General features: G+C 43.3%; 1 protein-coding gene across 1 annotated transcript; it reads right to left on the reverse strand.

Annotated features, from left to right (window-relative positions):
* Window positions 1-10,907: 10,907 nt before the first annotated feature.
* On the reverse strand, window positions 10,908-16,656 carry LOC115374339 (membrane-spanning 4-domains subfamily A member 12-like). Its single transcript, XM_030073197.1, has 7 exons — window positions 16,531-16,656; window positions 14,023-14,133; window positions 12,966-13,022; window positions 12,161-12,292; window positions 11,572-11,685; window positions 11,325-11,408; window positions 10,908-10,991 (listed from the first exon to the last, which is right to left on the reverse strand). The coding sequence occupies exons 1-7, from the start codon at window positions 16,654-16,656 to the stop codon at window positions 10,908-10,910; spliced, it is 708 nt and encodes a 235-aa protein (XP_029929057.1).
* Window positions 16,657-25,922: the final 9,266 nt, after the last annotated feature.

Raw genomic sequence — 25,922 nt, forward strand, 5'->3', positions numbered from 1 at the left:
ACCATCTAAAAAATATTGCAAGTCAGAGCTTTCAAAATAAAAGCTCATCTGACTGGACACAGAGATTTTCTTTTTGCTCCTTTTATATAAAGAGCTTTGAGCATTACCGGATAATGCAGCTTCACCAGGTTGTAAGTAATTAATTCTTCACGAATGCACTTGTTGGAGAAATACACCAGAGACTGACGTTAATGTTGCTTCTCCTGCCGTCTCCGAAATGTAAACAATTAGGACCCTAACTGTGTCTATAGTAAGTGCCTGACTAAAATATTGGAAAGGACCTGCACCGTCCTGAAAAGTGTTTGAACAAATATAATGAACATATATACTTCTTCACTCAAAATAGGGAATTTGTTACAGCCACCCCCTGAATAGCATCGCTATGAAGTAAAAAAACAATAAATTCCCTAAGGTAGTGACTCAGTCTCTGTATCGGCCTCATCGTCTGGAACGGCCGGCAACTGGACCAGACGTGCTACTGATCGCAGGTAAGTCTTGCCCCCGACTCGGACCTCGGCTGATCGGATACAGCCATCAGCACTGGCATTCAGTTTGACCACCTTCCCCACCAGCCAGTGCGCACGCGGTAGCTGAGAGTCGACGATCATCATCACAGTGTCCTGAAGAAGATCATCAGTGTGTTGCCACCATTTCTGGCGGACCTGAAGAGACGGTAGGTAGCTTCTGATGAACTGCACCCAGAAGTGGTCCACCATCATCTGGCAATGATGCCACCGCCTCCTGATGAGGGTGCCTGGAGCGTAGGTCACTTGTGGGAGGGAGGTTGGATGTTGGGTGTCACTGGATCTGGATCTGCCACATCAGATGAAACGTAGCCAATAGGCTTGGAATAAAGAATGCATTCCACCTCTATTAGAACTGTCAGCAAGACGTTTTCTTGGAGAGGCTGAGCACCAATCACCACCTGTAGCGCTTTTTTGACAGACTGTATCTCACGCTCCCATGCACCACCAAAGTGCGGAGCTCCTGGGGGGTTGAACTTAAACATAATCTGGTGTTTGGCAAGTCCCTCTTGCAGCTGAGGCGCCATTGCAGCAAATGCTTCTTTAAGCTCTCTATCTTCCCCTCGGAAGTTCATCCCCTGATCTGAAAGAACCTTGGAAGGAGTGCATGTGCAGGCGATGAAACGCCTCAGTGCTAAGAGGAAGGCATCAGCGTCGATGTTAATCAGCAAATCTAAGTGGACATATCTGGTGGTGAGACATTTGAAAATGACTCCCCAGTGCTTTTTGCTTCGCCGCCCAATTTTAATCACATATGGCCCAAAGCAGTCGACCCCCGTGGAGAAGAATGGAGGCTTAAGGAGCCACAGGCGAGCAGGAGGTAGGTCTGCCATCACTGGAACCACCGGCTTCCCTCTCCACTTCCTGCATTCAGTGCAAGTCCTCTGGTGATGCTTTATGGCCTGTCTCCCACGCAGAACCCAGCACTGACGCCTGACCTCAGCGAAGACTCTATCGGGCCCTGGGTGGAGTAAGTGGGCATCCGCATCCTTGATAATGAGTCTAGTCACCATGTGACAAGGATCAAGAATGATAAGGTGAATGTCAGTTGGACAGGGTGTATCCATGCGATGGAAATGTCCACCAACGCGAATGAGCCCCATGGCCTGGTCCATCTCTGGAGAGAGTGCACTGAGTCTACTGCTGGGCAGCAATGGTTTGCCAACCTTCAGACGCTTCACTTCTTCTGGAAAGCAGTCTGCTTGGCTGGCCTTCAGCAGGAGTATTTCGGCCTCTCTGAGGTCATACTGAGGTGTGGAAGGATCTGCTGCCGCCCCGTGGATGCACTGTTGGGTTGCTTTAACCAGGTCTGTCCAGCTGCTGAACTGCGTGAAATCAGGTATTTTGTGGTCCAGACTTGTCTGTGTAAGGCCACAGAAAGTACTTTGCTTAAGCTCTGCAACCTCCTTTGGCTCTGTAGAGGTAGGAAGCGATGGACATTTTTCAGGTGGATCACGGAGGAACAGTGGCTCCTGAAGCCACCGATTTGGTGCTGCCAGCTCACACAGGGTCTTACCGCGGGTGAGATCATCAGCTGGATTATTAACTGTGTCCACATACCGCCAGGTGTGCTGGGATGTCAAGTCCTGGATCTCGGACACTCTGGTTCCAACGAAGACCTTGAACCTGCAGGATTCTGATGTCAGACAGGTCAGTACGGTCGTGGAGTCAGTCCAGAGAAAGGTCTGGGTGATGCTTAGTGTGAGCTCTCGGTGAAGTAGGGAGCATAGCTGGGCTCCTGCCAACACTGCACAGAGCTCCAACCGTGGCATTGATTGTTGGCTCTTTGGAGCCACCCTGGACCGGGCCATCACCAATGCGACGAGGACTGTGTCATTACCCTTGGTGGTTAGGTAGGCTACCGAACCATATGCATGTTCTGAGGCATCACAGAAAATGTGTAGGGTGTAATCTGTGGCTTCAGTGGCAACTTCCAGTGGTGCATAGGTTCGCTAGAGAGAGATGTTTTCCATCTCCGGGAGTTCCTTCTCCCAGCTGGTCCAGGCCTCGAGGATGTCAGGAGGGAGGTTCGGGTCGTCCCATCCTCTCTTCTTAGCCCATAGTTTCTGGACAAGAACCTTGGTCTACATTGTATAGGGAATGATTGCACCAAGGGGGTCATATTGGCTAGCGAGAACTTTGTAGATATGGCGTAGGGTAGGAGTCTCACTTTCTACTGGCTTGGACTTGTAACCAAGTTGATCCGTTGGACAGTGCCATCGCAGACCCAGAGCTGGCTCCTGCGGGTCAGTGTGCTTCTCAGCTAGCCACAGTTCGGTGCTCTCTGATCTCAATTCAACTCAACTCAACTTTATTTATAAAGCCCTTTAAAATAACCACAGCTGCAACAAAGTGCTGTACAAAAATAGGCAATAACAGGAATTGTTTTAATAATAAATAATTGTTTTTAATGTTTCTAAAACAACTTAAAAACAATAAAAACAATTCTAGCTCTAGATCTAGCTGTGGAGGGTAGGTGGGAGACAACAGTTGGGAAGTTACTCGCCCACTGCCAGATCTCAAACCCTCCAGAGGCTAGGCACTGTCGCATCTTGTCCACAAGGATTTTAGCAGACTCTGGTGTTGAAAGGCTCTGGAGACAGTTGTCCACGTAGAATGACAACTCTGTGGATCGTAGGATGTTCTCATTCCCTTCTGCGTGGTCTCTGACATGTTTCTGCAGTGCAAAAGTAGCGCAGCAGGGGCTGCTTGTTGTACCAAATGGCAAGACCTGCCATTGATAGATGTCAGGTTTGTCTTCTCTATGCAGATTTCTCCAGATGAATCTCAGTAGTGGGTGGTCCTCAGGCAAGAGGCGCACTTGGTGGAACATTGCCCGGATATCTCCACTGATGGCAACAACATACTGCCGAAATCGCAGGAGAACTCCGATGAGGGAAGGTCCAGGTGTTGGAGCAGGGAGGAGTTGCTCATTAAGGGACAGACTGCGATAGGTGAAGGAGCAACCGAAGACCAGACGATCCTTGTCATTGTGATGGACGAGGTGATGAGGAATAAACCATGACTCACTGGTCTGATCCACCTCTTCTGCTTTGAGCTTGGTCACACACCCTCCATCGATGAGCTTTTGAATCTCCGCTTCGTAGATCTTAGCCTTGGCTGGGTCCTTCTGCAGTCGTCTTGATCTAGACGAGACCGGACTGCTAGCTTCTCACTACGAAATGGGAGCACATCAAGCTGCCAGAGACGCTCGACATGTTGGTAGAGGTCGTCTGGTGCTGGTTTGAGTGATGTGAAGTAGCAGGAAGTAGTATGAGAAGGGAGACCATCGGAACCCTGTAGCATACTTTGGGTTGATGAGTAGGACCCCTCAGTCCTGTGATGTTGTGTTGGTTCATGCTGGTCAGACTGGTGTCAACAGGCAGGAGAGGTGTGACCTTTGACCTTCACCTGGGAAGGTTTTTAGTCCTCACTTTATATTTACTCATGTATGCTCATCTACAACTTTATCTTTTATTTAATATCACTAAAATTAAATATATCTATATATCGTCCTCACACTTCCTACAGTAAAGACACTCCACTCTTCACTGCACTACAGGCAGATAACATCCACCAGCCGTGGGGCAATGACATCACTAACCTGACCTTTGACCTCTTACAGACGCAGGCTGCATCTACATGGAGATGTTTTGGTTTGTTTTTTTAACTTTAACTTTCAGTTTTGACCACATGAAAAGGTTTAAAGTTGTGTCTCCATGTGGACCGGTGTAGCCTCACTGGGAGGGCGGGCAGATCTGTAAATATTTGCTGTCAGTCTCTCTCTGTGTTTCCTGTGTTTCTGTGTTTTTATTTGTCTGAAGCTCCAGTCATGTGCAGATGTTTCTGTCAAACATCTGAACAGTTTTATATTTTATTCCTGTCAGGCACTAAAGCTTTTCCACTTCATGTTTAAATAAAAGTTTGAATTGATTGATTGATTTGATTTATTGGTCCCCGAGGGGAAATTCGTCTTCACTGACTGTACATGACAAGAGAATTTCACGTCACAAACGTACAACAACAAAAACAATACCATATAACAATACCAACATAACAATACATTCCTGACATTGCATAAATAGCAACAGCAGTGGTAGACAGACATATCAGCGTGGCTTGCTGTTCAGGGCAGCTATGGCTGCGGGGATTAAGCTTCTCCCGAGGCGAGCCCTCCTGAACTTAATTGTCCTGTACCTGAATGTGCTCAAACGTCTGCTGTGTGTTGCTGTCTCCACAAAATGAAGCGCTGGCACTCTCCATGCATGATCAGTGTAATATCACAGGATTTGGGGAGGTTGTAGTAAATGGGACAAACATTCAAAATCACCAGGATGCACCTTTAATACACCACACCGCTTATTTGAATAGGTGGACTTACATTCTGGGTGTTGTTTTTAATGCATAGCTAACAGCTGGAATCACAACTTTCCACTCCACACTGAAACATCAAGACACACGCTGCAGTTAACACTGTTTATTTCTTACAGGAGTATGTTAAATACTTGATTCTGCAATTTCGTAAGAGATCACGTGAGAAGTGAGGATGGCGTGCTAGAGCCTCTCACAATTTCAGACCCTAAAACGCATTTAAATTGTGCCTATAACAGACGAACGTCATTAACACCGCAAACTGTTGCAAAATATACCTGCAAGGTATATTTTTTGCATGGATGGCCAGTGAAACATCCCAGCGAGAAACAAGACGGAGAAAACAAGACACAGACCGCGCGGCTTACAAACAAATCATGGGTGAGGAAGACCCGCCGGCCTGGGCGCAACAACTATTGACTCAGATTAACAGCATTAAACACTCTTTTAAACCCAGATTTGATGAACTAAGTGAGTTTATCAAAGGGTTGAAAAAAGACACCCGGGCTGCGCTGAACAGGATGAGTAATGCTGAGAAACGAATTGGAGAATTGGAGGATCAGCGCAACGCAGACAAGAAAGTTATTAAAAATCTCTCCAAAGACATGGACTTCTTGAAAAGCAAAGTGACACTCCTGGAGTCCCACAGCAAGAGAAATAATTTGGTTCTGATGGGCCTGGAGGAGGGCCTGCTTGAGGCGAGTGACCAAAAAGAGGTGATGGCGGAGATACTACGGTATGTTTTGGATCTGAAGCCCACTGCCCCGACACCTGAGGTGGAGAGACAGCACCGCAGCCTCCGTCCTCGACCCGACCTTACAGAACCACCCTGACCCTACCTCATACGGCTGCTACGTTGGGATGACAGGCAAAGCATTTTAAGAGCTGCAAGTAAGAAGAAACTAACCTGGAAAGGAAAACCGTTCTATATCCATCAGGATCTACCTGTGGAGCTCCAGCGTAAACGAGCAGAATATACGGATATCAGGAAGAAACTCCGAGGCACAAACTATCGCTATGGCATCCTCCACCCAGCAAGACTCATCATTACCATTGATGGAAAAAAACATATCTTCAAAAACCCAGAGGAAGCTACTACAGAACTTAAAAAACATCTTCCAAATATATTTGGATAATTTTGAGGCACTTTTGGAGCGCACCGGCAGACAGATGTGAGTTAGCCTATTCTTATTCATTTATTTATTTATTTTATTTATTTTTTTTTTTTTTTTTTGGTTTTGTTTAGTTATATTAATGGGCTGCCGAGCATTTACGGACATTTTAAGTTTAATCAAATGAAACAGGCATGAGTACAAAGACTAAGTAAAATGGTGCAATTGATGTACTAACGTCACTTCTTGATTGATTCTTCTCGGAGGACCGATTCTGATTTCATTTTACGCACCAAATGGAATCAATTGAGCTGCCGGTGCGTTTATGTGGGTGGGTTATGTGAGGTACCGCTCTTGTGGCCCGGACCGGGCCCGGGGCTGAAGGACCCACCTATTTCTTTCTTTTTTCCTTTAAAGGGTCTGAATACTAAGGGCGGCTGCGCCCATTTCCCCTTTTTTGGCTCACGGATGGGAGACTGGTATTGCGTCGGTCTCATTTTTGATATGTGTGCATTTGCCTTTTGGCATCTTGTATGTTATGTGTTACGTGTAACTTTTTATTTCAACCCCTTGGTACAGAACACAAATAATGAGCTTCTAGGCAAGGTTCCTATACTTAAACGTCTTGAATATATATGGGCACCAATACTATAAAGCTGATATCTTGGAATATAAAAGGTGTCTCAAATAAAGTCAAACACTACAAGATCATCTCACACTTGAAATCGTTAACGTGTGATGTGGCAATGCTTCAAGAGGTACATTTAGAAGAGGCTGAAATGTCTAAATTAAAACAAAGATGGGTAGGACAAGTATTTTTTGCACCAGGCAGTGGAGCAGCTAGGGGTGTCAGCATCTTGATAGCAAAAAGAATCTCGTTTAAATTAATAGAACAAATTGTTGACAAGGATGGAAGATACATTATAATTTCAGGCGTATTACAAAATCAAAAATATGCACTTGTTAACATTTATGCACCTAATTCCAATCAAGCTGTATTTCTATCATCGCTGAGTGTACTACTATCAAAGTTTGCTGGAGACCCCATTCTGTTTTGTGGAGACTTTAATATGGTCAGTGATCCTACTACAGACCGTTCAAGCCGTCCCCTTCCATCAGATGGAGCTCCCTCTACAGCTTTTATTGAATTAAAAAAATCATTGGCACTGACTGATATCTGGCGCCTATCCAATCCCAGTACCCGTGAATACACTTTTTACTCCGCGGCTCATAATTCATATTCACGAATAGATTATCGAATAGGTTATCTGGTTATTCAGGTCCACCTGTCCAAATAATATGGGAAGCGTTTAAAGCCACGTGCAGAGGGTGGATAATACTCTACTGCAAAAAAGAAGAAAATGTTGGACAAAAAAAGAAACTTAATGACCGAACTTAAGAACTTAGAGACGCAACACATTCTTGACCCAAAAAACTTCCGACTTAGGAACTCATTATTATTGATAAGAGCTGACTTACAAGCAATTGTACATGAAGAGACATCATTTGCGTTGTCTCAATTACGCAAGAAATATTTCGAATCGGGTGAAAAGGCTGGAAAAATGCTTGCACTCAGGCTAAAACAATTGGAAAATCAACACTCTATTTCAGCAATATATGATTGTAAGGGGTCTTTAGTATGTGAGCCAAAACAAATCAATGTAGCCTGTCAGGAATTTTATTCTAATTTGTACACATCGGAATATCATGCCAATAATGAGGATATGGATAGTTTTTTTTTTTTTAAAGATATATCACTACCCACCCTAAAGATCAATGAAAAGGAGACACTGGAGACATATGTCCTGGAAACAGAAGTCAAATCTGCCATTGAAGCTCTCTCAAATGGGAAAGCACCAGGTAGTGATGGAGTAGTAAAGAGTTTTATAAAAGTTTCCAGGACATATTAGCCCCATTTCTCACCATGCTTTTCAATGATATTATTTTCAAACAGTCAATGCCAATGTCTATGCGATCTGCTATCATTTCTCTTATTCCAAAACCGAGCAAGGACCATATGCAAATGAGTAACTATAGACCATTAAGCCTTCTAAATAACGACTATAAACTGTTTGCCAAGATCCTTGCTATGCGTTTGGAGAAGGTAATACCATCATTAGTGCATTTAGACCAGGTTGGCTTCATTCGAGGCCGCCTCTCCTCTAATAATATGAGGAGACTCTTTCATGTTATGGCAGGAGCATCTACTTCTCAGCATCCAGCAGTAGCGATATCGCTGGATGCTGAAAAGGCTTTTGATAGAATAGAGTGGCCCTTTTTATTTCATGTACTGTCAAAATATGGTTTTGGACCAAAATGTATACAGTGGATCAAGGCATTATATCATGAACCGACTGCTTGTGTTAAAACAAATGGCGTATATCTTTATTATCTAGCGTACAATGTGAGGTTTCCACTGTCATGGGCATATAAAAATAAAAATCAATACATCGAGGGTAGCTGGGAGTGGTTGGAGGAGAAGACCATATCAGCATATAATAAATCAATTTCTATATCATCTTTATGGTACCATCCCAATCCTAATGTCAAAATAAATAATTCACTTATTGATTTTTCATACGAAATTGTAAAGGCAGTACACAAACAAATGTCAATACATGGATTGTCTTTACCATCTTGCCCTATCTGGAGTAACCCACTGTTAACAGCAGGTGGCAGAACATTGACCGAGAATACCTGGCAACAACACAATATTACACAGCTGGTGCAGGTTGTAAGAGATGGTGATATTATACCATTTAAGGAGATTCAAATGCAGTTTGGCCTGAATGATTTTGCATATCTTCAATATTTTCAGTTGAAATCTATTTTCAAAAACTTTAAATCTAAAGGAATCATGTTGGGATCTAAAACTGTCCTTGATGGCAAACTAAGAGCTGCTGCTACTGGACGGGGAGCAGTTTCAGTTATTTATAAATTATTAAGTTTATCCCAGCCTGACAGCACTACTTCCACCAACTTACAATGGGAACGGGACATTGGTAAATCTCTCACTGTAGATCAGTGGGATTCAATACTGAAACATTCAACTTCTGTTTCCAGTTGTGTGAGATATAAAATGATTCAAATTAAAATTATACACAGAGTTTATATCACACCACATAAGTTAAAAAAAAATGGACCCAAATGTCTCTGAACTGTGCTGGCATGGCTGCATGCGCGCGGGAACTACTTTTTGCCAGGGGGTGCTGCGTATGGGGTGGGTGGGTGGGGAGGGGGGTGCACCTGCGCGCGCACACACACACAGGCTCCCTTTCTGAAACGTTAACGTTAGCTCCAGCTGTAGTGTCCCCCGAAAAATGGTCAAAAAGAGGCGCTTCGTAACACAGAGAAGGCGACTTTATGAAGGAGAAAGTGAACGTTATGTCAAAAAAACATACTCATACGTATCTTTGCGCATTTTTAAGTGGTTATACGGAAATGCGGGACCTTTTCTAGTGGGTATACGCCGTATACCTGCGTATCACGTAGACTACACCACTGATTTGGAGGCTAAACTTTCAGTGACAGACAACCAGCTGTGCGAGCGCAGCGCAAACAAGTGAGAGAGAGTTGCAGCAGTATCCCGCTGTGCTGGCAGACTCAGCAGCAGGGACGGTTTCTGCTATGGGCAGTGCAACTGCCCAAGGCGCAATCTACTTGGGGGCGCACGAGAAAAAAAAATCACTAGTTTTCTAGACTACCGTATTGACCCGCACATGCCGCGGCACCATCAGTCGGCATCAGGCGAGCCCGCCGCGGCATCATCCGGCACCGCGCCCACCCGGTCAGGTCTGCCGGATCTGACAGGTGAGCTGCCTCATGCTGGCCGGTGCCGCGGCCGGCTCGCCTGATACCGACTGATGGTGCCGCCTGATGTGTCTCGGTGTGATTGCCCCTCTGCACGCGTTTTACATGTTTTTCGTTTTCCTTGCATTAGGTGCAGTAGATTAATACACGTTTTACTTTCTCCCCCTGTCCACACCTTAAGTGACTGCCACAATCAAGTCATTTTCAAAAGAAAATGACTTTGAAATGTGGTAAAATTAATTTGACATTTATTCCACCCCTCCTCAGCAGGGGGTGCTGCAGCACCCTCAGCACCACCCTTCCCGCGCCCTTGCATGGCTGTGGTGAGCCTGGTACTTTCATGCATTTATTATGGTTCTGCCCAGTGGTAAAACAATTTTGGTTAGAAGTAATTGATATTCTAAAAGTGATATTAAATATTCACATTCCCCAATGTCCTGTTGTATGTGTATTGGGAAGTAGAGTGGAAAATATACATGCAAGAAGGACTCAACGTACCATTGCTCTAGCTTTTCTGTCTGTGAAGAGGACAATACTTATGAACTGGAAGATACGCAAGCCAGACTGCTACAATATAAGTTGGCTGAAGGACTTTTTAGACCTGCTATCAAGGGAAAAGGCAACCTCAGTGCTTAAAGATAATGAAAATGAGCAAGGTGCTCCATGGACTGTCATTAGAGAACACTTAAACAATAGAACAATAACCTGATCTGAAATGTCTAACACTTGTTTTTGTTGAACTGAACTGATGTAAAAGAAAACGTTGAAGGATCTGCCTAATGCGATGAAGCTCTGGCACCATCATTTCTTAAGTTTATCTGTACCGACTCCACCCCCCTCCCTTTTTTTTTTTTTTTTTTTGTCTTGTCTTAAATTGTGCGTCATTGTAATGTATTTTTTGTTGTGTTATGTGAAATGTGGTGCTGTCATTGTCCTTTTTGTTTTGTTTTTTTTGAAAAAAAAAAAAAAGAATACTTGATTCTGATTGGTCAATGCAGTCTGTAATCCATTATTTCTGAATGCAGCTGTGCCCTGAAGCTGTGAAATCATCCGTGTTTCTGATCAGCAAGGCTCTTTAACCAGCGGCAGGTCAGCCGACAGTGGTGGTGTATGCTGGAGGTTCGCCCAGATAGGCAGCTCCTTGGTTCTCTGGTTCTTTAGGAAGCCCCATCGTCTGCAAAACAACACATCATCTGTATAAGAACACATCATCTGTATAACAACACACCATCTGCAAAACAACACATCATTTGCAAAACAACACATCTACAATAAAACAACACATCATCTGTACAACAACACACCATCTGCAAAACAACACATCATCTGTAAAACAACACATATGCAATAAATCAACACATCATCTGCAATAAAACAACACATCTTTTTACAACACATCATCCAAAACAACACATCATCTGCAAAACAACACATCATCTGAAAAACAACACATCATCTGTATAACAACACATCAGTAAAATTCACGACTGCGCAGATTTACACCAACCTGGTAGATGACGGCTGAAGTGGGCGGAGCCTGCATGTTTCCTGGGAGGCCTGAAGGTAAGTTGTTGCTCACAATGAACGCCGACTGCAAGACATGACAGTTAAAGAGCTTCAAGCTGCTGCTGTCACGAGAAAATCCTCATTTCTCCAAATTTCCTCTTGTCATGAAATTTGATTTCTTTTCAGATGGAGAACAAAGGGAAATGTCAGAGTTTAAAATCTGTTGGCATGTCGCGTGGCCGACTCACCTGGGTGTTGGAGTGGCTTTTAGCTTTACAGATTTCCACGGCGACAGTGATGGCCACGATGAACTCCAGCAGGGAGAAAACACCCAAGACGCCTGACATGGCCTTTGACAGAATCTGGAGGAAGACAGGAAGCTGTAGTCAGACTTCTAACACGGCCAGGAGAGACACCAGACTGATTATTACTAATCCAGGACACTGATAACTGATATATAGGGCCACTATTCATTTGTACTAAACTTGAAAATTGCAGTGTCAAAATTTCAAGTGTTAAAAGCCAACACAAACCTTGTCTCAAACTAACAAATGTTTAATTAACATTATAATAGTAAAAATTGCAATAAAAAAAATTGAAAAATCTGCATAAAAATCATTTGAAAATCTTAAAAAGTCCTATGGAGCCACAGAGATCAGAGCAACAGTGCTGCTCTGCCATAAAATATTTTGAGTTTCATCCCCCTTTGAATGTGATTTTTTTTTTTTTTTTTTTTTTTGCAAAAAGAACCACTGCGCTCATCAACAACAAACTGCCGTAGTAAATTCGTGGCAGAGGAAACCGTTTAAATATTTGAAACCTGATGAAATGTCCTACCTGCCACTCATAACAGCCATAGGGTCCATAGCAAGGGATGATGCCGAGCCCACTGGCGTCAATAAAGTGGAGGATGATGGCGACACCAGAGGGCAGGGTAGCGATGATGCTGAGGGTCAGGGCCGCGTTCACCTGCCGGGCAGAGCGACACCACCTGATGTGAGCCGGCCACGTTGCAATAAAGCTTTTTTAAATGTGTAAATATTCCCGCTACTGCAATGGAGTGTCAAGGCCGCTGCCGGGTGAGGGATAAACCTGACAATCTCCAGGATTAAAGTCATAAATTTACAAGAAAAAACTCTAAAAACTAGTTTTTGAAAAGTATTCCTCCACCTCACCAGGCTCTGTTTTTATATATATGCTGCCATAAGAGAGAGAGATTAGAAAGATCTAGTCTCTTACTGTCTGTTCCTTTTCATTTTAATTTCTTATTTTTACAAAAGCCCTTTCTTGGAAGGGTGTCCAAGCATCCTCTACAAACACCATGATGCTGCTTTTGATAGCTGTTTTCAGTTTGTCTGTGTAAACTGTGTCAGTCCCTATCAAATAAACCATGAATAAAATAATAAAACAGACATGAAAGACAGGGCATGACCTGCAGCTGAAGGCCTTAGGGCTCAGATTCGAACCCGGTGAGGTGGTCGACCTCCACCAGGTGAACCACCGGGGCACCTGACACCTCGTGTGTTTAAGTAACTGAATATGTCCTTAAAATGATTTTGTTAAAAGTGCGGGAGCCCCGGGTGTGCAGGAGGTGTCGGTGTCTCTGTTTCAGTGATGAGGGACAGGAAGTGGGTGTACTGACCTTGCAGCGGTCCATGGACCTGGTGGCAGCCACCGTCAGAGAGCCTGCCAGGATGTACTGCAGGACACACATATTGAGCATCATTATTACTGTTACCAGTCACTGTTCAAAGTGAATCTGCTACCTGTTACTGAATCATATGAAACCAGACGACCTGAGGAATCTCTTGGTACCAGCAGGTCATGCTGGGCCGCCAGCAAGGCGGCTAAGTATGACTGCAAAGTGTCTCAATGAAAATGGGTTCTCTGGGCAGCCACGGCTCTCCCCTTTGCAGACACGCCCACCTTCTGCTAATCCCATGCAGTTTGGGCCCCAAAGCCTGCAGTCCACATGTGTTCCTGTGGCCTGTTGTAAAATGGTGTGTGTGTGCAGACTGGGGCCTAAACAGTCTCGGAGCTGCATCAGTTGGCTTTGACTGGAAAGCTGAGACTCTTGTGGATTCAATGAGCCACATTTGATTCCTGTGTGATGATGTTGGCCCCCATAGCAGCCATTTCACTGCAGGCAGAGCATTTTGTCACACTGGACGTTGCTGTAGAAAACGACCTCTAGTGACCTCTAGGAGAATCACAGCCTCATCAAACTTTACAGACACAAACTAGAGAGCGAAGCCGTTCAGAGGAGCTCTGCTTCTCCAGCTGGACTGACAATAAGGGACAGTTTCTGGCACTCTTCCACAACACTCAACATCCAATCAACAAAAAATGTCCTTCTTAAAGAAATCTGAAAATGTCAAAGTTTTTGGCACCAAATCAAAGCCTGAATTTTTCTGTGGTGTTCCTCGGGGTCTGATGACTTTTTTTACTTTTTGGATCAATTCTCCGGGGGTCAAACATGGTTAAATGTTGTACCAAATCTGTGTAACAAATGGTATCAACCCAAAAATTACTGCAACAACTTATGGCACATAACTGAACATGGGAATGGCCTCATATACTTCCATCATAATGTTCTAATCGTTATACACTATGGAAAAAAAAACAAAAAATAAATATGCACCCAACCAAAAGACAGTGTTTCTTTCAGATTTATGACTAGAATAACTTGACAGACTCACAAACACGGCTCCCCACACGAAGATGAAGCTGTACACGGCGATCGTGCTTATGAGGATCGCCATCCCGATCCCGAAGAGGAAGACCAGCAGGCCGATCATGATCTGCACCGTCTGCAGGGACAATAAAATACAACAACAATATTATTGATAACAGTTACACCTTTCATAGAATTTCAAAAAAGTAAAATCAACTCAACTCAACTCAAACTTTATTTATAGAGCACATTTAAAACAACCGGGGTTGACCAAAGTGCTGTGCAGATTAAAAGCAGCACAGATGATAGCAATAATTACAATAAATAAAATAAATACTAAAAATACAAAAAAAAATAAATAAATAAAATAAAATACTAAAAATACATAAACACAGTACTATAGAACAGAATAAAACAAATTAAAATTAAATAAAAAATTTAAAAAATTTGCCAATAGTCCACTTAGACTCGATTAAAAGCCAGGGAGAAGAGGTGTGTTTTTAGCGAGGATTTAAAAACCTCAATCGATCCCGCGGAGCGGATGTGCCAGGGCAAACTGTTCCAGAGCCTAGGGGCCGCTGCCACAAAGGCTCGGTCACCTTTGGATCTTAGTCTCGTTCTGGGGGTGACCAGAAACAGCTGATTGGAAGATCTCAGTGTTCTGGCAGGGGCGTGGATATGGAGGAGCTCAGTCAAGTACTGAGGGGCCAGGCCATTGAGAGCTTTAAAAACAAACAACAAAATTTTAAAATCTATTCTAAACGCGACGGGGAGCCAGTGCAGCGAAGCGAGGACAGGGGATATGTGGTCATGCTTGCGTTTGCCAGTGAGGAGACGGGCAGCTGCATTTTGTACCAGCTGCAGGCGGTGCAAGAGTGACTGGTCCAGGCCAAAATACAGTGAGTTACAGTAATCCAATCGTGTATTAATAAAAGCATGGATTACAGTCTCGAGATCTTTCCGTGGCAAGTACCCTTTTACTTTTGATAAGATCCTCAAATGGAAAAAACTGCTTTTCACAACTGAGCTAACCTGGCGATCAAATTTCAGCCTGTCATCAAATATTACACCAAGATTTTTCACTGATGACCGTATGTTTGGTGTAAGGGGGCCCAAAAAGCCAGCAGGAAAATCAGCTGGACCACATCCAAACATTATGATTTCAGTTTTGTCTTCATTTAGATTCAAAAAGTTTACAGTCATCCAGGATTTAACATCATTTAGACAATCAAGCAAAGTCTGCACAGAGTCATTGGATTTTGATGTTAAAGGCAGGTAGATCTGGACATCATCAGCATAACAATGAAAAGAAAGATTATATTTCTTGAAAATAAATCAGTAGGAAAGAGGGAATTTTTAGTCACAAGTTTCACACAGAGAGGTGGATTCAAGACGCTCCGTGTGAAAAGCTTGAAATAACAGAATAAAATGTATAAACTTAATTTCCCATAAAAATACAGGAGAAGTAAGAAGAGTAAAGGAAATATAATTAAGATTAAGAAAAATAGACAGATAAAATATAAGATGAAATAAGATACAAATAAAGATAAAGAAAATAAAAGGTTAGAAGAAACTGATTTAATTCCTTGAGTTTGGACAACAACAACAATAATAATAATACTGATAAGCATTTTCTAAAAATCCATGTGAATTTCACACACATTGGTGAAGAGGCTGCAGAGCACAAACTCAACAGAAACACTGAGCATCAGACACACACACACAAAGACACACACACAGTTGTTCCATGTTGGGACATATTGGCAGATAATGACTTGATTATGATTAATCAGTCTTTTTTAAAAAATAAATAAATAAATAAATAAATATTAGCTGATAAATGTCAATAAAACTGATAATCGATCAGGCTGCAGGGGAAAGGAAATAAAAACCTGGCAGGAGAGGAAAAGTGGGCGTGGCCAAAGGTCACATAGGAAAAGTATTTCACACAAATCTAATAAAACAATAAAAAAAAAAAAAAAATCTCCCGGATCTTTAGGCTGCTGTTTGACTCTCCCACTGGCTGCTGGGCAAGGCAACTTAATTTGTGCTTTATGAATATGAATATGAATATGAATATGAAAACAGTTTATTTGGTTAATCCAAACTTTATAACACAGACTCATATTTCTTATCACTACCATTAATTCAAACAAACAAAAACTGTGTTGGTCTTTACACAGACCAACACAGGCAACATGGGCAATAAAAATACATTTAATTACAATTAAAGAAGATTTAAATAGAAAAAAAAATCTCAAACTAAATAACCCCAATCGAACAGGAGAGTAAAAGTTATAGTGCAGTTTAAAGTTTTAACCAAAAGCCTCAAAGTTCATTTAACAAAAGGCAGCAGCAAACAGAAAAACCTTCAGCCAGGATTTAACGGAGCAAATGTGTGATAGCTGGCAAAATATCAACATATAATGATGAATTTTGCAATTATGCAGCTTATTAAAAGCCAATGCTGTGTGTGTGTGTGTGTGTGTGTGTGTGTGTGTGTGTGTGTGTGTGTGTCTGTGTGTGTCCTCACCCCTAGTGCCAGCAACCGTCTCTGTGTGGCGCCCTGGGGGCCCAGCGGCGGGCCCCCCTGAGCCCCCGGGGCTGCAGGGTAAACCTGGGTGATGACCGTCACGCCGGCCAGCGAGGAAGACGCCATCGATGCAGACATGATGAGCTGAGATGAGCCGCTCTGCTTCCTCGCTGCTTTTATCTGCCTCCCTGTTAATGAGTAACCCGAGTCTGAGGGGGTAAAGATCCCTGCAGGACGTTTTTATTGCAGTTATAAGGAAACACCATCCAGGAAAACAACACCTACACCTCTGGAAACACAGTTCTCACTCCCAGTGCGTCGGGCAAATGGTCAGGGTCACATGCCGACTCTTTAGGCACCCGTTTCTTGTCAGTTTTCGACGAGTTGGGTAACCCGACAGACTTACATAGAACTACCACAACGTCTGAAATAGCATTTGGGGCGTCAAATAACTCTTTGTTGTCATGGTAACGTGACGTTTTCTGTGTCATATAACATGCAAATTTGCAACACTCACAACATCCAGCCACTGTTGTAATTTAATCTTCAGTGGTTGCAGTTTAGTAGTTTAGTGATGTTCACACCTATTTCAGATAATAAATACAAAGTTTTATGAAGATTGATTGAAGATAGATTGAAGATTGATATTCAGCTTATTGACCTTGAACTCTGACAAATGGTGGTGAGGTTAAACCACAAAGAAGAAAATGTTCAAACAATCCCTCAGACATTTACCTCTTTCCTTTATTTCTAGTGAATTTAAACTACCCCTCATATTGGTGAGGACCCCTGGAGCATCTTCAAGGGCCCCTGTGGGCCCCCAGACCCTGCTTTGAAAACCAGTGTTTTAGTTTGTTTCCACCTGTGTTGAAGTGAAACTGGGGTTTCTGCCGACAGCAAAGTGGCGCCACCAAGTGGCCAACAGAGTCAAAGCACCAGCAGTGAAGTTGATGGGTGTCACCCAGGACCTTCATCCTCCTCCTCACAGCCGAAGATAAACATCCAATCACAGCAACGCGGCTCCAGCTGGACCTCGCTGACGTCTGGAGTGTTTTCTGCCCCCTGCAGGCGACTGAGCACTCAATATGTCTGACAGGGGTTTTTTCTTGCTCCAGACCCCCAAGTGGAGGTTCATTAAGCCACGGCCCCCCATCTGAAGTGGTTTTATGGACTTCACATGGTGGGCTGTGGACCCTGACATGAAACCAGACATTTTGCCTACAGTGTTAAAGTCTTTAGCTCTTTGAAACCTGTGCAGATTCACTTGAATTTAATAGAGCTTTAATTCTCTGCCTTTTACGTTTATAATTATTCATTTAATTTGAAACTCCCAGGCCTACTTATTCAAAAAAATAATTAAACAAGAAATTAAAAGCTGACGTTGATGCATGGAAATATTAGAGGGTTAAATGAGTTCAGCTGTTCCGTTGTTGAACATGAAACCAATATTTATTCCACAGTTGAATTACAATTAAAGTGAAGGAAGAAAAATAGATTACATATTCAACTTTACTTTCTGCTAACAGGCATACAAAAATACTTTCTTTTTGTTTGGGTTTATCATAAACTTCAAGTAATCTACATACAATAAAGTCATCACAAGGTCAATATCAAACCTCTTAGCACTTAGGATAGGTCAGCTCTTTGTAAGACATTTCTGACTCAAACAGAGAAGGAAACCGGCGTCGGCGTTGTAAGACTCAAGACATCAGAAGGTTTCAGTTCACGTCCCGCTCTGGCTGAGACCCCAAGACACAAAACTGGTTCCTAAATCCAAAAATCCACCAGACACTTTCTCCATTTTTCCTGGCAGACTAGAATAGGATGTTTCCAATGATGATCAGGCCAGTGGTTCTCAATCTTTTTTGGCCTGTGACCCCTTAAAACAAACCAGTGCCCACTCAGGACCCCCTGTCCCAGAGTGGGGAACGGTCCACCTTAAGAAAGGCCACCAGTTCAGGTTGGTTCATTTGCATAAATATTACAGATTAGCATTATAAAACTTGTCAGTATTTCACAAGAAAATAGAAACAAGAGTAAAATCTGAAAAAATAATTATGATAATTTTGCAAACTTCTTGAGTGTGTGAGTGTGTCTTGGTCATCTTGCGACCCCAAAAACTATCTCACAAGCCCCTGGGAGGGGGTCCTGACCCCGAGGTTGAGAGCCACTGGTTCAGATCTACATTTTCACTTTTGTTTGGACCAGAATACAAAATTTTTAGATCTTTTGTCTAAACATCAGCACCTCTGTGGATGTTTACATGTTAGGACTAGAAAATGACAGTTGCAGTGGATGTTTAGTCTAGTCTTCTACATTTCTATTGATGTTTAGCCTCGAACAGGAAGTTTCCCGTAGTCTCGTCTTGCATGTCTCTGTAGATGTTCAGGCCATCATCTGGAGTCCTATTCTGTTCTAAACATCTACAAGGCCATCATTTGTAACTTACCAGTTACGAGTAGATATTTACCAGCTGGTTAATTCCCAGCTCAAGGCTCTCCCATCAGCCCAACATCTGTACTTGTGGTGACCGGACACTCAGAAGCGCTTCATTGCTTTTTGGGCAGGTTGGTGAAGACCACTTCACACTGAGTGAGACTGACATTACAGCACAGCCTATATTGCACGGACAATAGTTCATTAAAACAGATGAGGTCAGTCAAATCTCTACAGTATTTACAGTCTGGTGGGCTAGGAGCTCAGTTCCTGCTATGATGCTGTTTGGGTTGAAATCCTCCAAATGTCGATAGTCTGCTCAAAATGGAAACGAGCTGTTGTCCATGGAATTTCTTTGGAATTTTGTATGTAAGCAACCACACTTCAATATACTGGATCTAAACACAAATTAGATAATAATATCACAGTGTTTTTAACACTGTCATGGTTATAAATCACACAATAGTTGTCAGGATAGGACGCGCCAGCGGTGGCCAAAATGTCTCTTAGAACTACCAAATAAAGACAACTCATTAGAGAGAGGAACAAATGGAGCAATTAGATAGTAATATCAACTATTATTTTGACCAATATGTAGGTAATTACAGTACATACAGCGCAATAGGTAGTCTCACACTTCCACATTCTGCAATCAAAACAATAGCTCATAAATGAAGTAACCTGGAGATAAATTAATATTTAAATAGGTAGCTTAAATACCTGATGAATAAATGACATGTTTGTGTTTCAAGAGGTGCTTAAATCCTCACTGTATAATTTCAAAATGGGTGGTGTTCAGAAGAGAGGCATTCTTCTCTTCCCTCTCCTCATACTTTTTTGCCAGTCAAATGTTCCTTGATTCTTTCCAGCAGTAATAACATATTAATATACACAATGATTCCATGGGCAAAAATATCATTTTTAACTATGGAAAAATGAACATGACATTGGTGCAAATTGTGCATTTGTAAACATCTAATAAGTCAGAAGTGTTTTCCATTACTCTTAATTAGTTTTTGACAGCTTAACTGGAATAAATAATATGGATGAAAATTTTCCCGATGAGCTTCCTGTGATAGTGCTGACTGGGAACACTCAGGTGATCCTGGTGGTCTTAACATGGAAACGTCAGCAAATGATGACCGAGAGAGAGGGCAGAGCCAAACCAAACTCTAAAACAACAAAGTGTGCTCTGAAGATGGAATTGGGTTCATTGGTAAGATTATGGATGTGATCTGATGAAATAGGCTTCACAGTAAATACCTCTCTCCCCAAACGTAACCGCATCATCATGCCATGATTTGGCATGCTCTTTAATCAATCCCCATTTGATTCGATGACCTTCTCAGACAGAATCTCCTGGAAGGTGGAAAGTTGTTTCATCTCCTCCGTCTGCATGGAGTGCCTCCTCATCAACTTCTTCTTCATCTTGAAGTCCGGGCCCCGTTTGGGTGAGGCTGGGGCTACGGGCACCAGTATCTTGTGTCCAGAGTGGACAGGTGAAGTGGGCTTGCCGTTGGCCCAGATATCTGGGATGGGCCTCTCTGGGTTGATGTTGAGTGGAGGCAGGAAGCCAGTCCCCATGGCTCAGAGTTCAGCCTCTTCAATAGTTTGCGAGGGGGCGGCCTTATCTCCCCTGGGGGTCGTGCAGAAGGTAAGGGTAAAGCAGAGGTAAGCGCGAAGCTGAAGATTCCCTCTTCCTCCTTGGACTTGTCTGTGGCCGGGGAGCCAGAAGTCCCAATCTCCAACTCAGAGGGTGACATGCAAGTGGGAGAGAGCTTGTCCACAATACCCGGCGAGGGAGGAGAGTTGAGGTACTGCTTTGTCTTCTTGGTGCCTGACGGTGATGTGTCAGTGGTGATGATGATCACCTCCTTGCCTTTGGCCTTACAAGCGTCCAGCAACACCTGCAGAGTGTCACGGTCTCCCTTGTTGATGGCATGCACCAGGGCGGAAGAGCCAGAGTAGTCTTTGAGGTGGGGGTCGGCTCCGTTCTTCAGCAGTAAGGAGACCACCTCCTTCCCCCAATTCCATATGTTTCGCAAGTGTAAGGAGCACCCAAGCACGTTTGCCCCTAAAATCCGGATTATTTAACTAGTGTGATCAGTGGTGTGCACAGGATTTTTGAAGGGCAGGGGGGCATGCTTCCCCGAGAGAAAATTTTTGATAATTGTACATTTAAAAAGGGCACTCTCCCTAGGGGGGTCCGGGGGCATGGTCCCCCGGGAGAAAATTTTTGAAAATTGTACATTTAAATCCATCAATCTGGTGCCTTTTGAAAGCAAAATCAAGCTAAATAGAATAACAGTAGTGCTCTGACCTATAGGTCTAGGGCTATGTGAAAATACACGTGCAAAAAAACCTCATGAATCACAACTCTACTGTGACCAAATACACAGCAGCAGCGGCATTTTCAACCAGAGGGCACTAGGGGTGCAGCATTTTCAACCAAGAGGGCACTAGGGGTGCAGTGTTTTCAACCAAGAGGGCACTAGGGGTGCAGCGTTTTCAACCAAGAGGGCACATTAGCGCAGAATTTTCAACCAAGAGGGCAATTTAGCACATCAATTTCAACTAAGAGGGCATTTTATTGCTGCGTTTTCAACCAAAAAAAAGGGGCACTTTAACGCGCGATTTTCTACCAGGAGGGCAGCGGGGGGGGCGGTCGCTGCTGCTGCTGCTGCAACCGCGTATAAACAAAAGTCGATTTATAATGAAAGTACAGCAGTCTGTGTGCGCGGCACCTGTCAGATCCGGCAGACCAGACCTGACCGGGTGCCGTGGCCGGGGCCGGCGCAGTGCCAGCCAGCAACAGGTCTGCCAGATCTGACAGGTGCCGCTCCGGCTGTCAGTTGGACCTTTCTGAAGAAGGAGGAAGTTACCTCTGAAACTGTCAAGGTAAATAAACATCCCATGTCTGATTGAAAGGAACAAAAACGTCTTTTAGATAAAAGGAAGACATGATGAATGTATTTGAACTATATTGATTCATGATGACATCGGACCATGCCTGTTGTCGTATTTCAACATGATGACGTGCATACCGGGGGCAATTGCGCTTGGGCGCGTTTGGGCTTTAGGTAATGTGAGTGCAGGCCAGCAGGGGACTGGGGAGATGGGCATTTTTGCTTTAGCACGATACGGAGCAAACGGCCCTAATGTGTGCAGGCCCTAATTCATAGAAATTTAATAAGAGATCTCGCTCCCATTTGCATTGTTAAAGTAACTGCATGACGCTGTTAATACAAACTTAACATGATCATCTGCAGGAAAGTGTTGTGGGAAAAGAAAACTGGAAACACTGCACAAGTACTGCATAAGTTGTTTTGTTCTGGAAGTTACAACTGAAAGCTCTTATTTGCCTCAAAGAGTAATTAAATGCCATAATGCAATTTAAAATGCAGTTTCTGCTCTTTCTAACAAACTGGGGGTCCTCAGGGTCGAGCAGGAGGTCCAGGACCCCAAAAAGGTTGAGAACCACTGGTCTACCGTAATATGCAGATGACAGACAAATCTACATAACACACCAGGTGACTGTGGACCTGTTGATATACTTTGTTAGTACATTGAATAAATGAAAGAATTTTATTCACCTAAACAGACACGGAGGTAACTATATTTGGTGCACAGAAAGACAGACATAATGGTTCCACCTGCCTTGATTCTGTCATAAGTAGGTCAGGTCAGAAATCTTGACGTAAAATTTCAACAGCAGTATCAAATCAGTAATTTCATTGGCTTATTACCATCTAAAAATATTGCAAGTCAGAGGATTTGTGTCCAAGAAAGTCCTAGAAAGGCTTTATCCCAGGCCTTCATTTCTCATGCTTTTCAAAATAAAAGCTCATCTGACTGGGCACAGAGATTTTCCTTTTCCTCCTTTTATATAAAGAGCTTTGAGCTTTGAGCATTACAGGATAATGCAGCTCCACCAGGTTGTAAGTGGTTAATTCTTCACGAACGCACTTGTCAGAGAAATACACCGGAGACTGGCGTTAATGTTGCTTCTCCCACCGTCTCCGCAATGTAAACAATTAGGACCCTAACTGTGTCTATAGTAAGTGCCTGACTAAAATATTGGATAGGATCTGCACTGTCCTGAACAGTGCCTGAACAAATATAATGAACATATATACTTCTTCACTCAGAATAGGGAATTTTGCTTGGTGCATGTATACGCATGTCATGATTGGATCATTTTATTTAGTGTACATGTAAACAGTGGATTTGGAATTTCCGATCAACCAAGATTTAGATCGGATTGGAGAATTTTGCGCATGTAAACATAGCTACAGTGTCCTGAAGAAGATCATCAGTGTGTTGCCGCCATTTCTGGTGGACCTGAAGAGACAGTAGGTAGCTTCTGATGAACTACACCTAGACGTGGTCCACCATCATCTGGCAATGACGCCACCGCCTCCTGGTGAGGGTGTCTGGAGCGTAGGTCACTTGTGGGAGGGAGGCGTCCTGCCGCCCCATCAGCAACATGTTGGATGTGATCTGGATCTGCCACATCAGATGAAATGTAGCCAGTAGGCTTGGAATTAAGAATGCATTCCACCTCTATTACTCTATAACTCTGCTGCTCGCTTATTAACCAGAGCCATGAAGAGAGAGCATATTAGTCCAGTCTTAGCTGCCCTACACTGGCTCTCTGTAACATTTAGAGTTGACTTTAAGGTTCTCCTACTTGTATACAAAGCACTTCATGGGCTAGGACTGAGCTACATTGCCAACTCCCTTACTGGCTATGCACCCCAAAGAACACTGCGATCGTCTGCTGCTTATTGGTTCCCTTTATTGCCCCTTTATTCCCCTTATTGGTACAACAGTCGAAAGAAAATCGGGGATGCCGCCTTAGTTGCTTACACCCCTAAGCTTTGGAACACACTACCTTTAGACATCAGGGAATCCAGCTCACTAGATATCTTTAAAAGAAGACTAAAAATCTACCTTTTCACTCTAACCTTTAACTAGCTCCTATTTTATTCTACACTGTTGTCTTTTATTGCTTTACTTGCATCTTTTGTTTTATTTCAAAGTTCTTGTTTTTAGCCTTTCGTTTTAATTCCACTATATGCTGTTTTTAATGTTTTATTTATTGTTTTCAAATGTTCTTCTTTTTATTGTGAAGCACTTTGAGCTGCAATTCTTGTATGAAAGGTGCTATACAAATAATAATAATAATAATTATTATTATTATTATTATTATTATTATTAGAACTGTCAGCAAGACGTCTTCTTGGAGAGGCTGAGCCTTGTAGCACTTTCTTGACAGACTGTATCTCACGCTCCCATGCACCACCAAAGTGTGGAGCTCCTGGGGGGTTGAATTTAAACCTAATCTGGTGTTTGGCAAACCCTCTTGCAGCTGAGGCGCCACTGCAGCAAATGTTTCTTTAAGCTCTCTATCTGCCCCTTGGAAGTTCGTCCCCTGATCTGAAAGAACCTTGGAAGGAGTGCCTCTGCGTGCGATGAATCGCCTCAGTGTTACTCAGCAAATCTAAGTGGACACATCTGGTGGTGAGACACCACCTGTGGCTCTGTAGAGATAGGAGGCGATGGCCATTTTTGAGGTGGATCACGGAGGAAGAGTGGCCTCTGAAGCCACCAATTTGGTGCTGCCAGCTCACGCAGGGTCTTGTCTTGTCTCCATGTGGACCGGTGTAGCTTCACTGGGAGGGCGGTCAGATCTGGAAATATTTGCTGTCAGTCTCTCTCTCTGTGTTTCCTGTGTTTCTGTGTTTTTATTAATCTGAAGCTCCAGTCACGTGCAGATGTTTCTGTCAAACATCTGAGCAGTTTTATATTTTATTCCTGTCAGGCACTCAAGCTTTTCCACTTCATGTTTAAATAAAAGTTTGAATGTGCTCAAACGTCTGCTGTGTGTTGCTGTCACCACAAAATGAAGTGCTGGCACTCCCCATGCATGATCAGTGTAATATCACAGGATTTGATAAATGTTTGCTGACATGGAGAAGATGGGGAGGTTGTAGTAAATGGGACAAACATTCAAAAGCACCAGGATGCACCTTTAATACACCACACCGCTCATTTGAATAGGTGGGCTTACATTCTGGATGTTCTCTTTAATGCACAGCTAACAGCTGGAATCACAACTTTCCACTCCACACTGAAACATCAAGACACACGCTGCAGTTAACAGTGTTTATTTATTACAGGACTATGTTGAATACTTGATTCTGATTGGTCAATGCACGGTGGTGCTGTATGCCGGCGGCTCGTCCAGATTAGCAGCTCCTCGGTTCTCTAGTTCTTTAGGAAGCTCCACGGTCTGCAAAAGAATATATCATGTGTATAACAACACATCATCTGTATAACACATCATCTGCAAATCAACACATCTGTAAAACAAAACTTCTGCAAAACAACACATCATCTGTAAAACACATCTGCAACATTCACGACTGCGCAGATTTACACCAACCTGGTAGATGACGGCTGAAGTGGGCGGAGCCTGCATGTTTGCTGGGAGGCCTGAAGGTAAGTTGTTGCTCACAATGAACGCCGACTGCAAGACATGACAGTTAAAGAGCTTCAAGCTGCTGCTGTCATGAGAAAATCTTCATTTCTCCAAATTTCCTCATCATGAAATTTATCTTCTTTTCAGACGGAGAGCAAAGGGAAATGTCAAAGTTTAAAATCTGTTGGCATGTCGCGTGGCCAACTCACCTGGGTGTTGGAGTGGCTTTTAGCTTTACAGATTTCCACGGCGACAGTGATGGCCACGATGAACTCCAGCAGGGAGAAAACACCCAAGACGCCTGACATGGCCTGTGACAGAATCTGGAGGAAGACAGGAAGCTGTAGTCAGACTTCTAACACGGCCAGGAGAGACACCAGACTGATTATTACTAATCCAGGACACTGATAACTGATATATAGGGCCACTATTCATTTGTACTAAACTTGAAAATTGCAGTGTCAAAATTTCA

Source organism: Myripristis murdjan, chromosome 16, assembly GCF_902150065.1.
Source record: "Myripristis murdjan chromosome 16, fMyrMur1.1, whole genome shotgun sequence".
Classification (NCBI taxonomy): domain Eukaryota; kingdom Metazoa; phylum Chordata; class Actinopteri; order Holocentriformes; family Holocentridae; genus Myripristis; species Myripristis murdjan.

What these genes read in the sequence shown, in the direction of transcription:
- LOC115374339 (XM_030073197.1), bottom strand. Translation starts at nt 16,656, where the DNA reads ATGGCGTCTTCCTCGCTGGCCGGCGTGACGGTCATCACCCAGGTTTAC. An exon ending in TCGTGTGGGGAGCCGTGTTT is followed by an intron (nt 13,023 to 14,022) that starts GTGAGTCTGTCA and finishes TGTGTCCTGCAG; the next exon opens with TACATCCTGGCAGGCTCTCT. An exon ending in GGTCCATGGACCGCTGCAAG is followed by an intron (nt 12,293 to 12,965) that starts GTCAGTACACCC and finishes TCTGCCCGGCAG; the next exon opens with GTGAACGCGGCCCTGACCCT.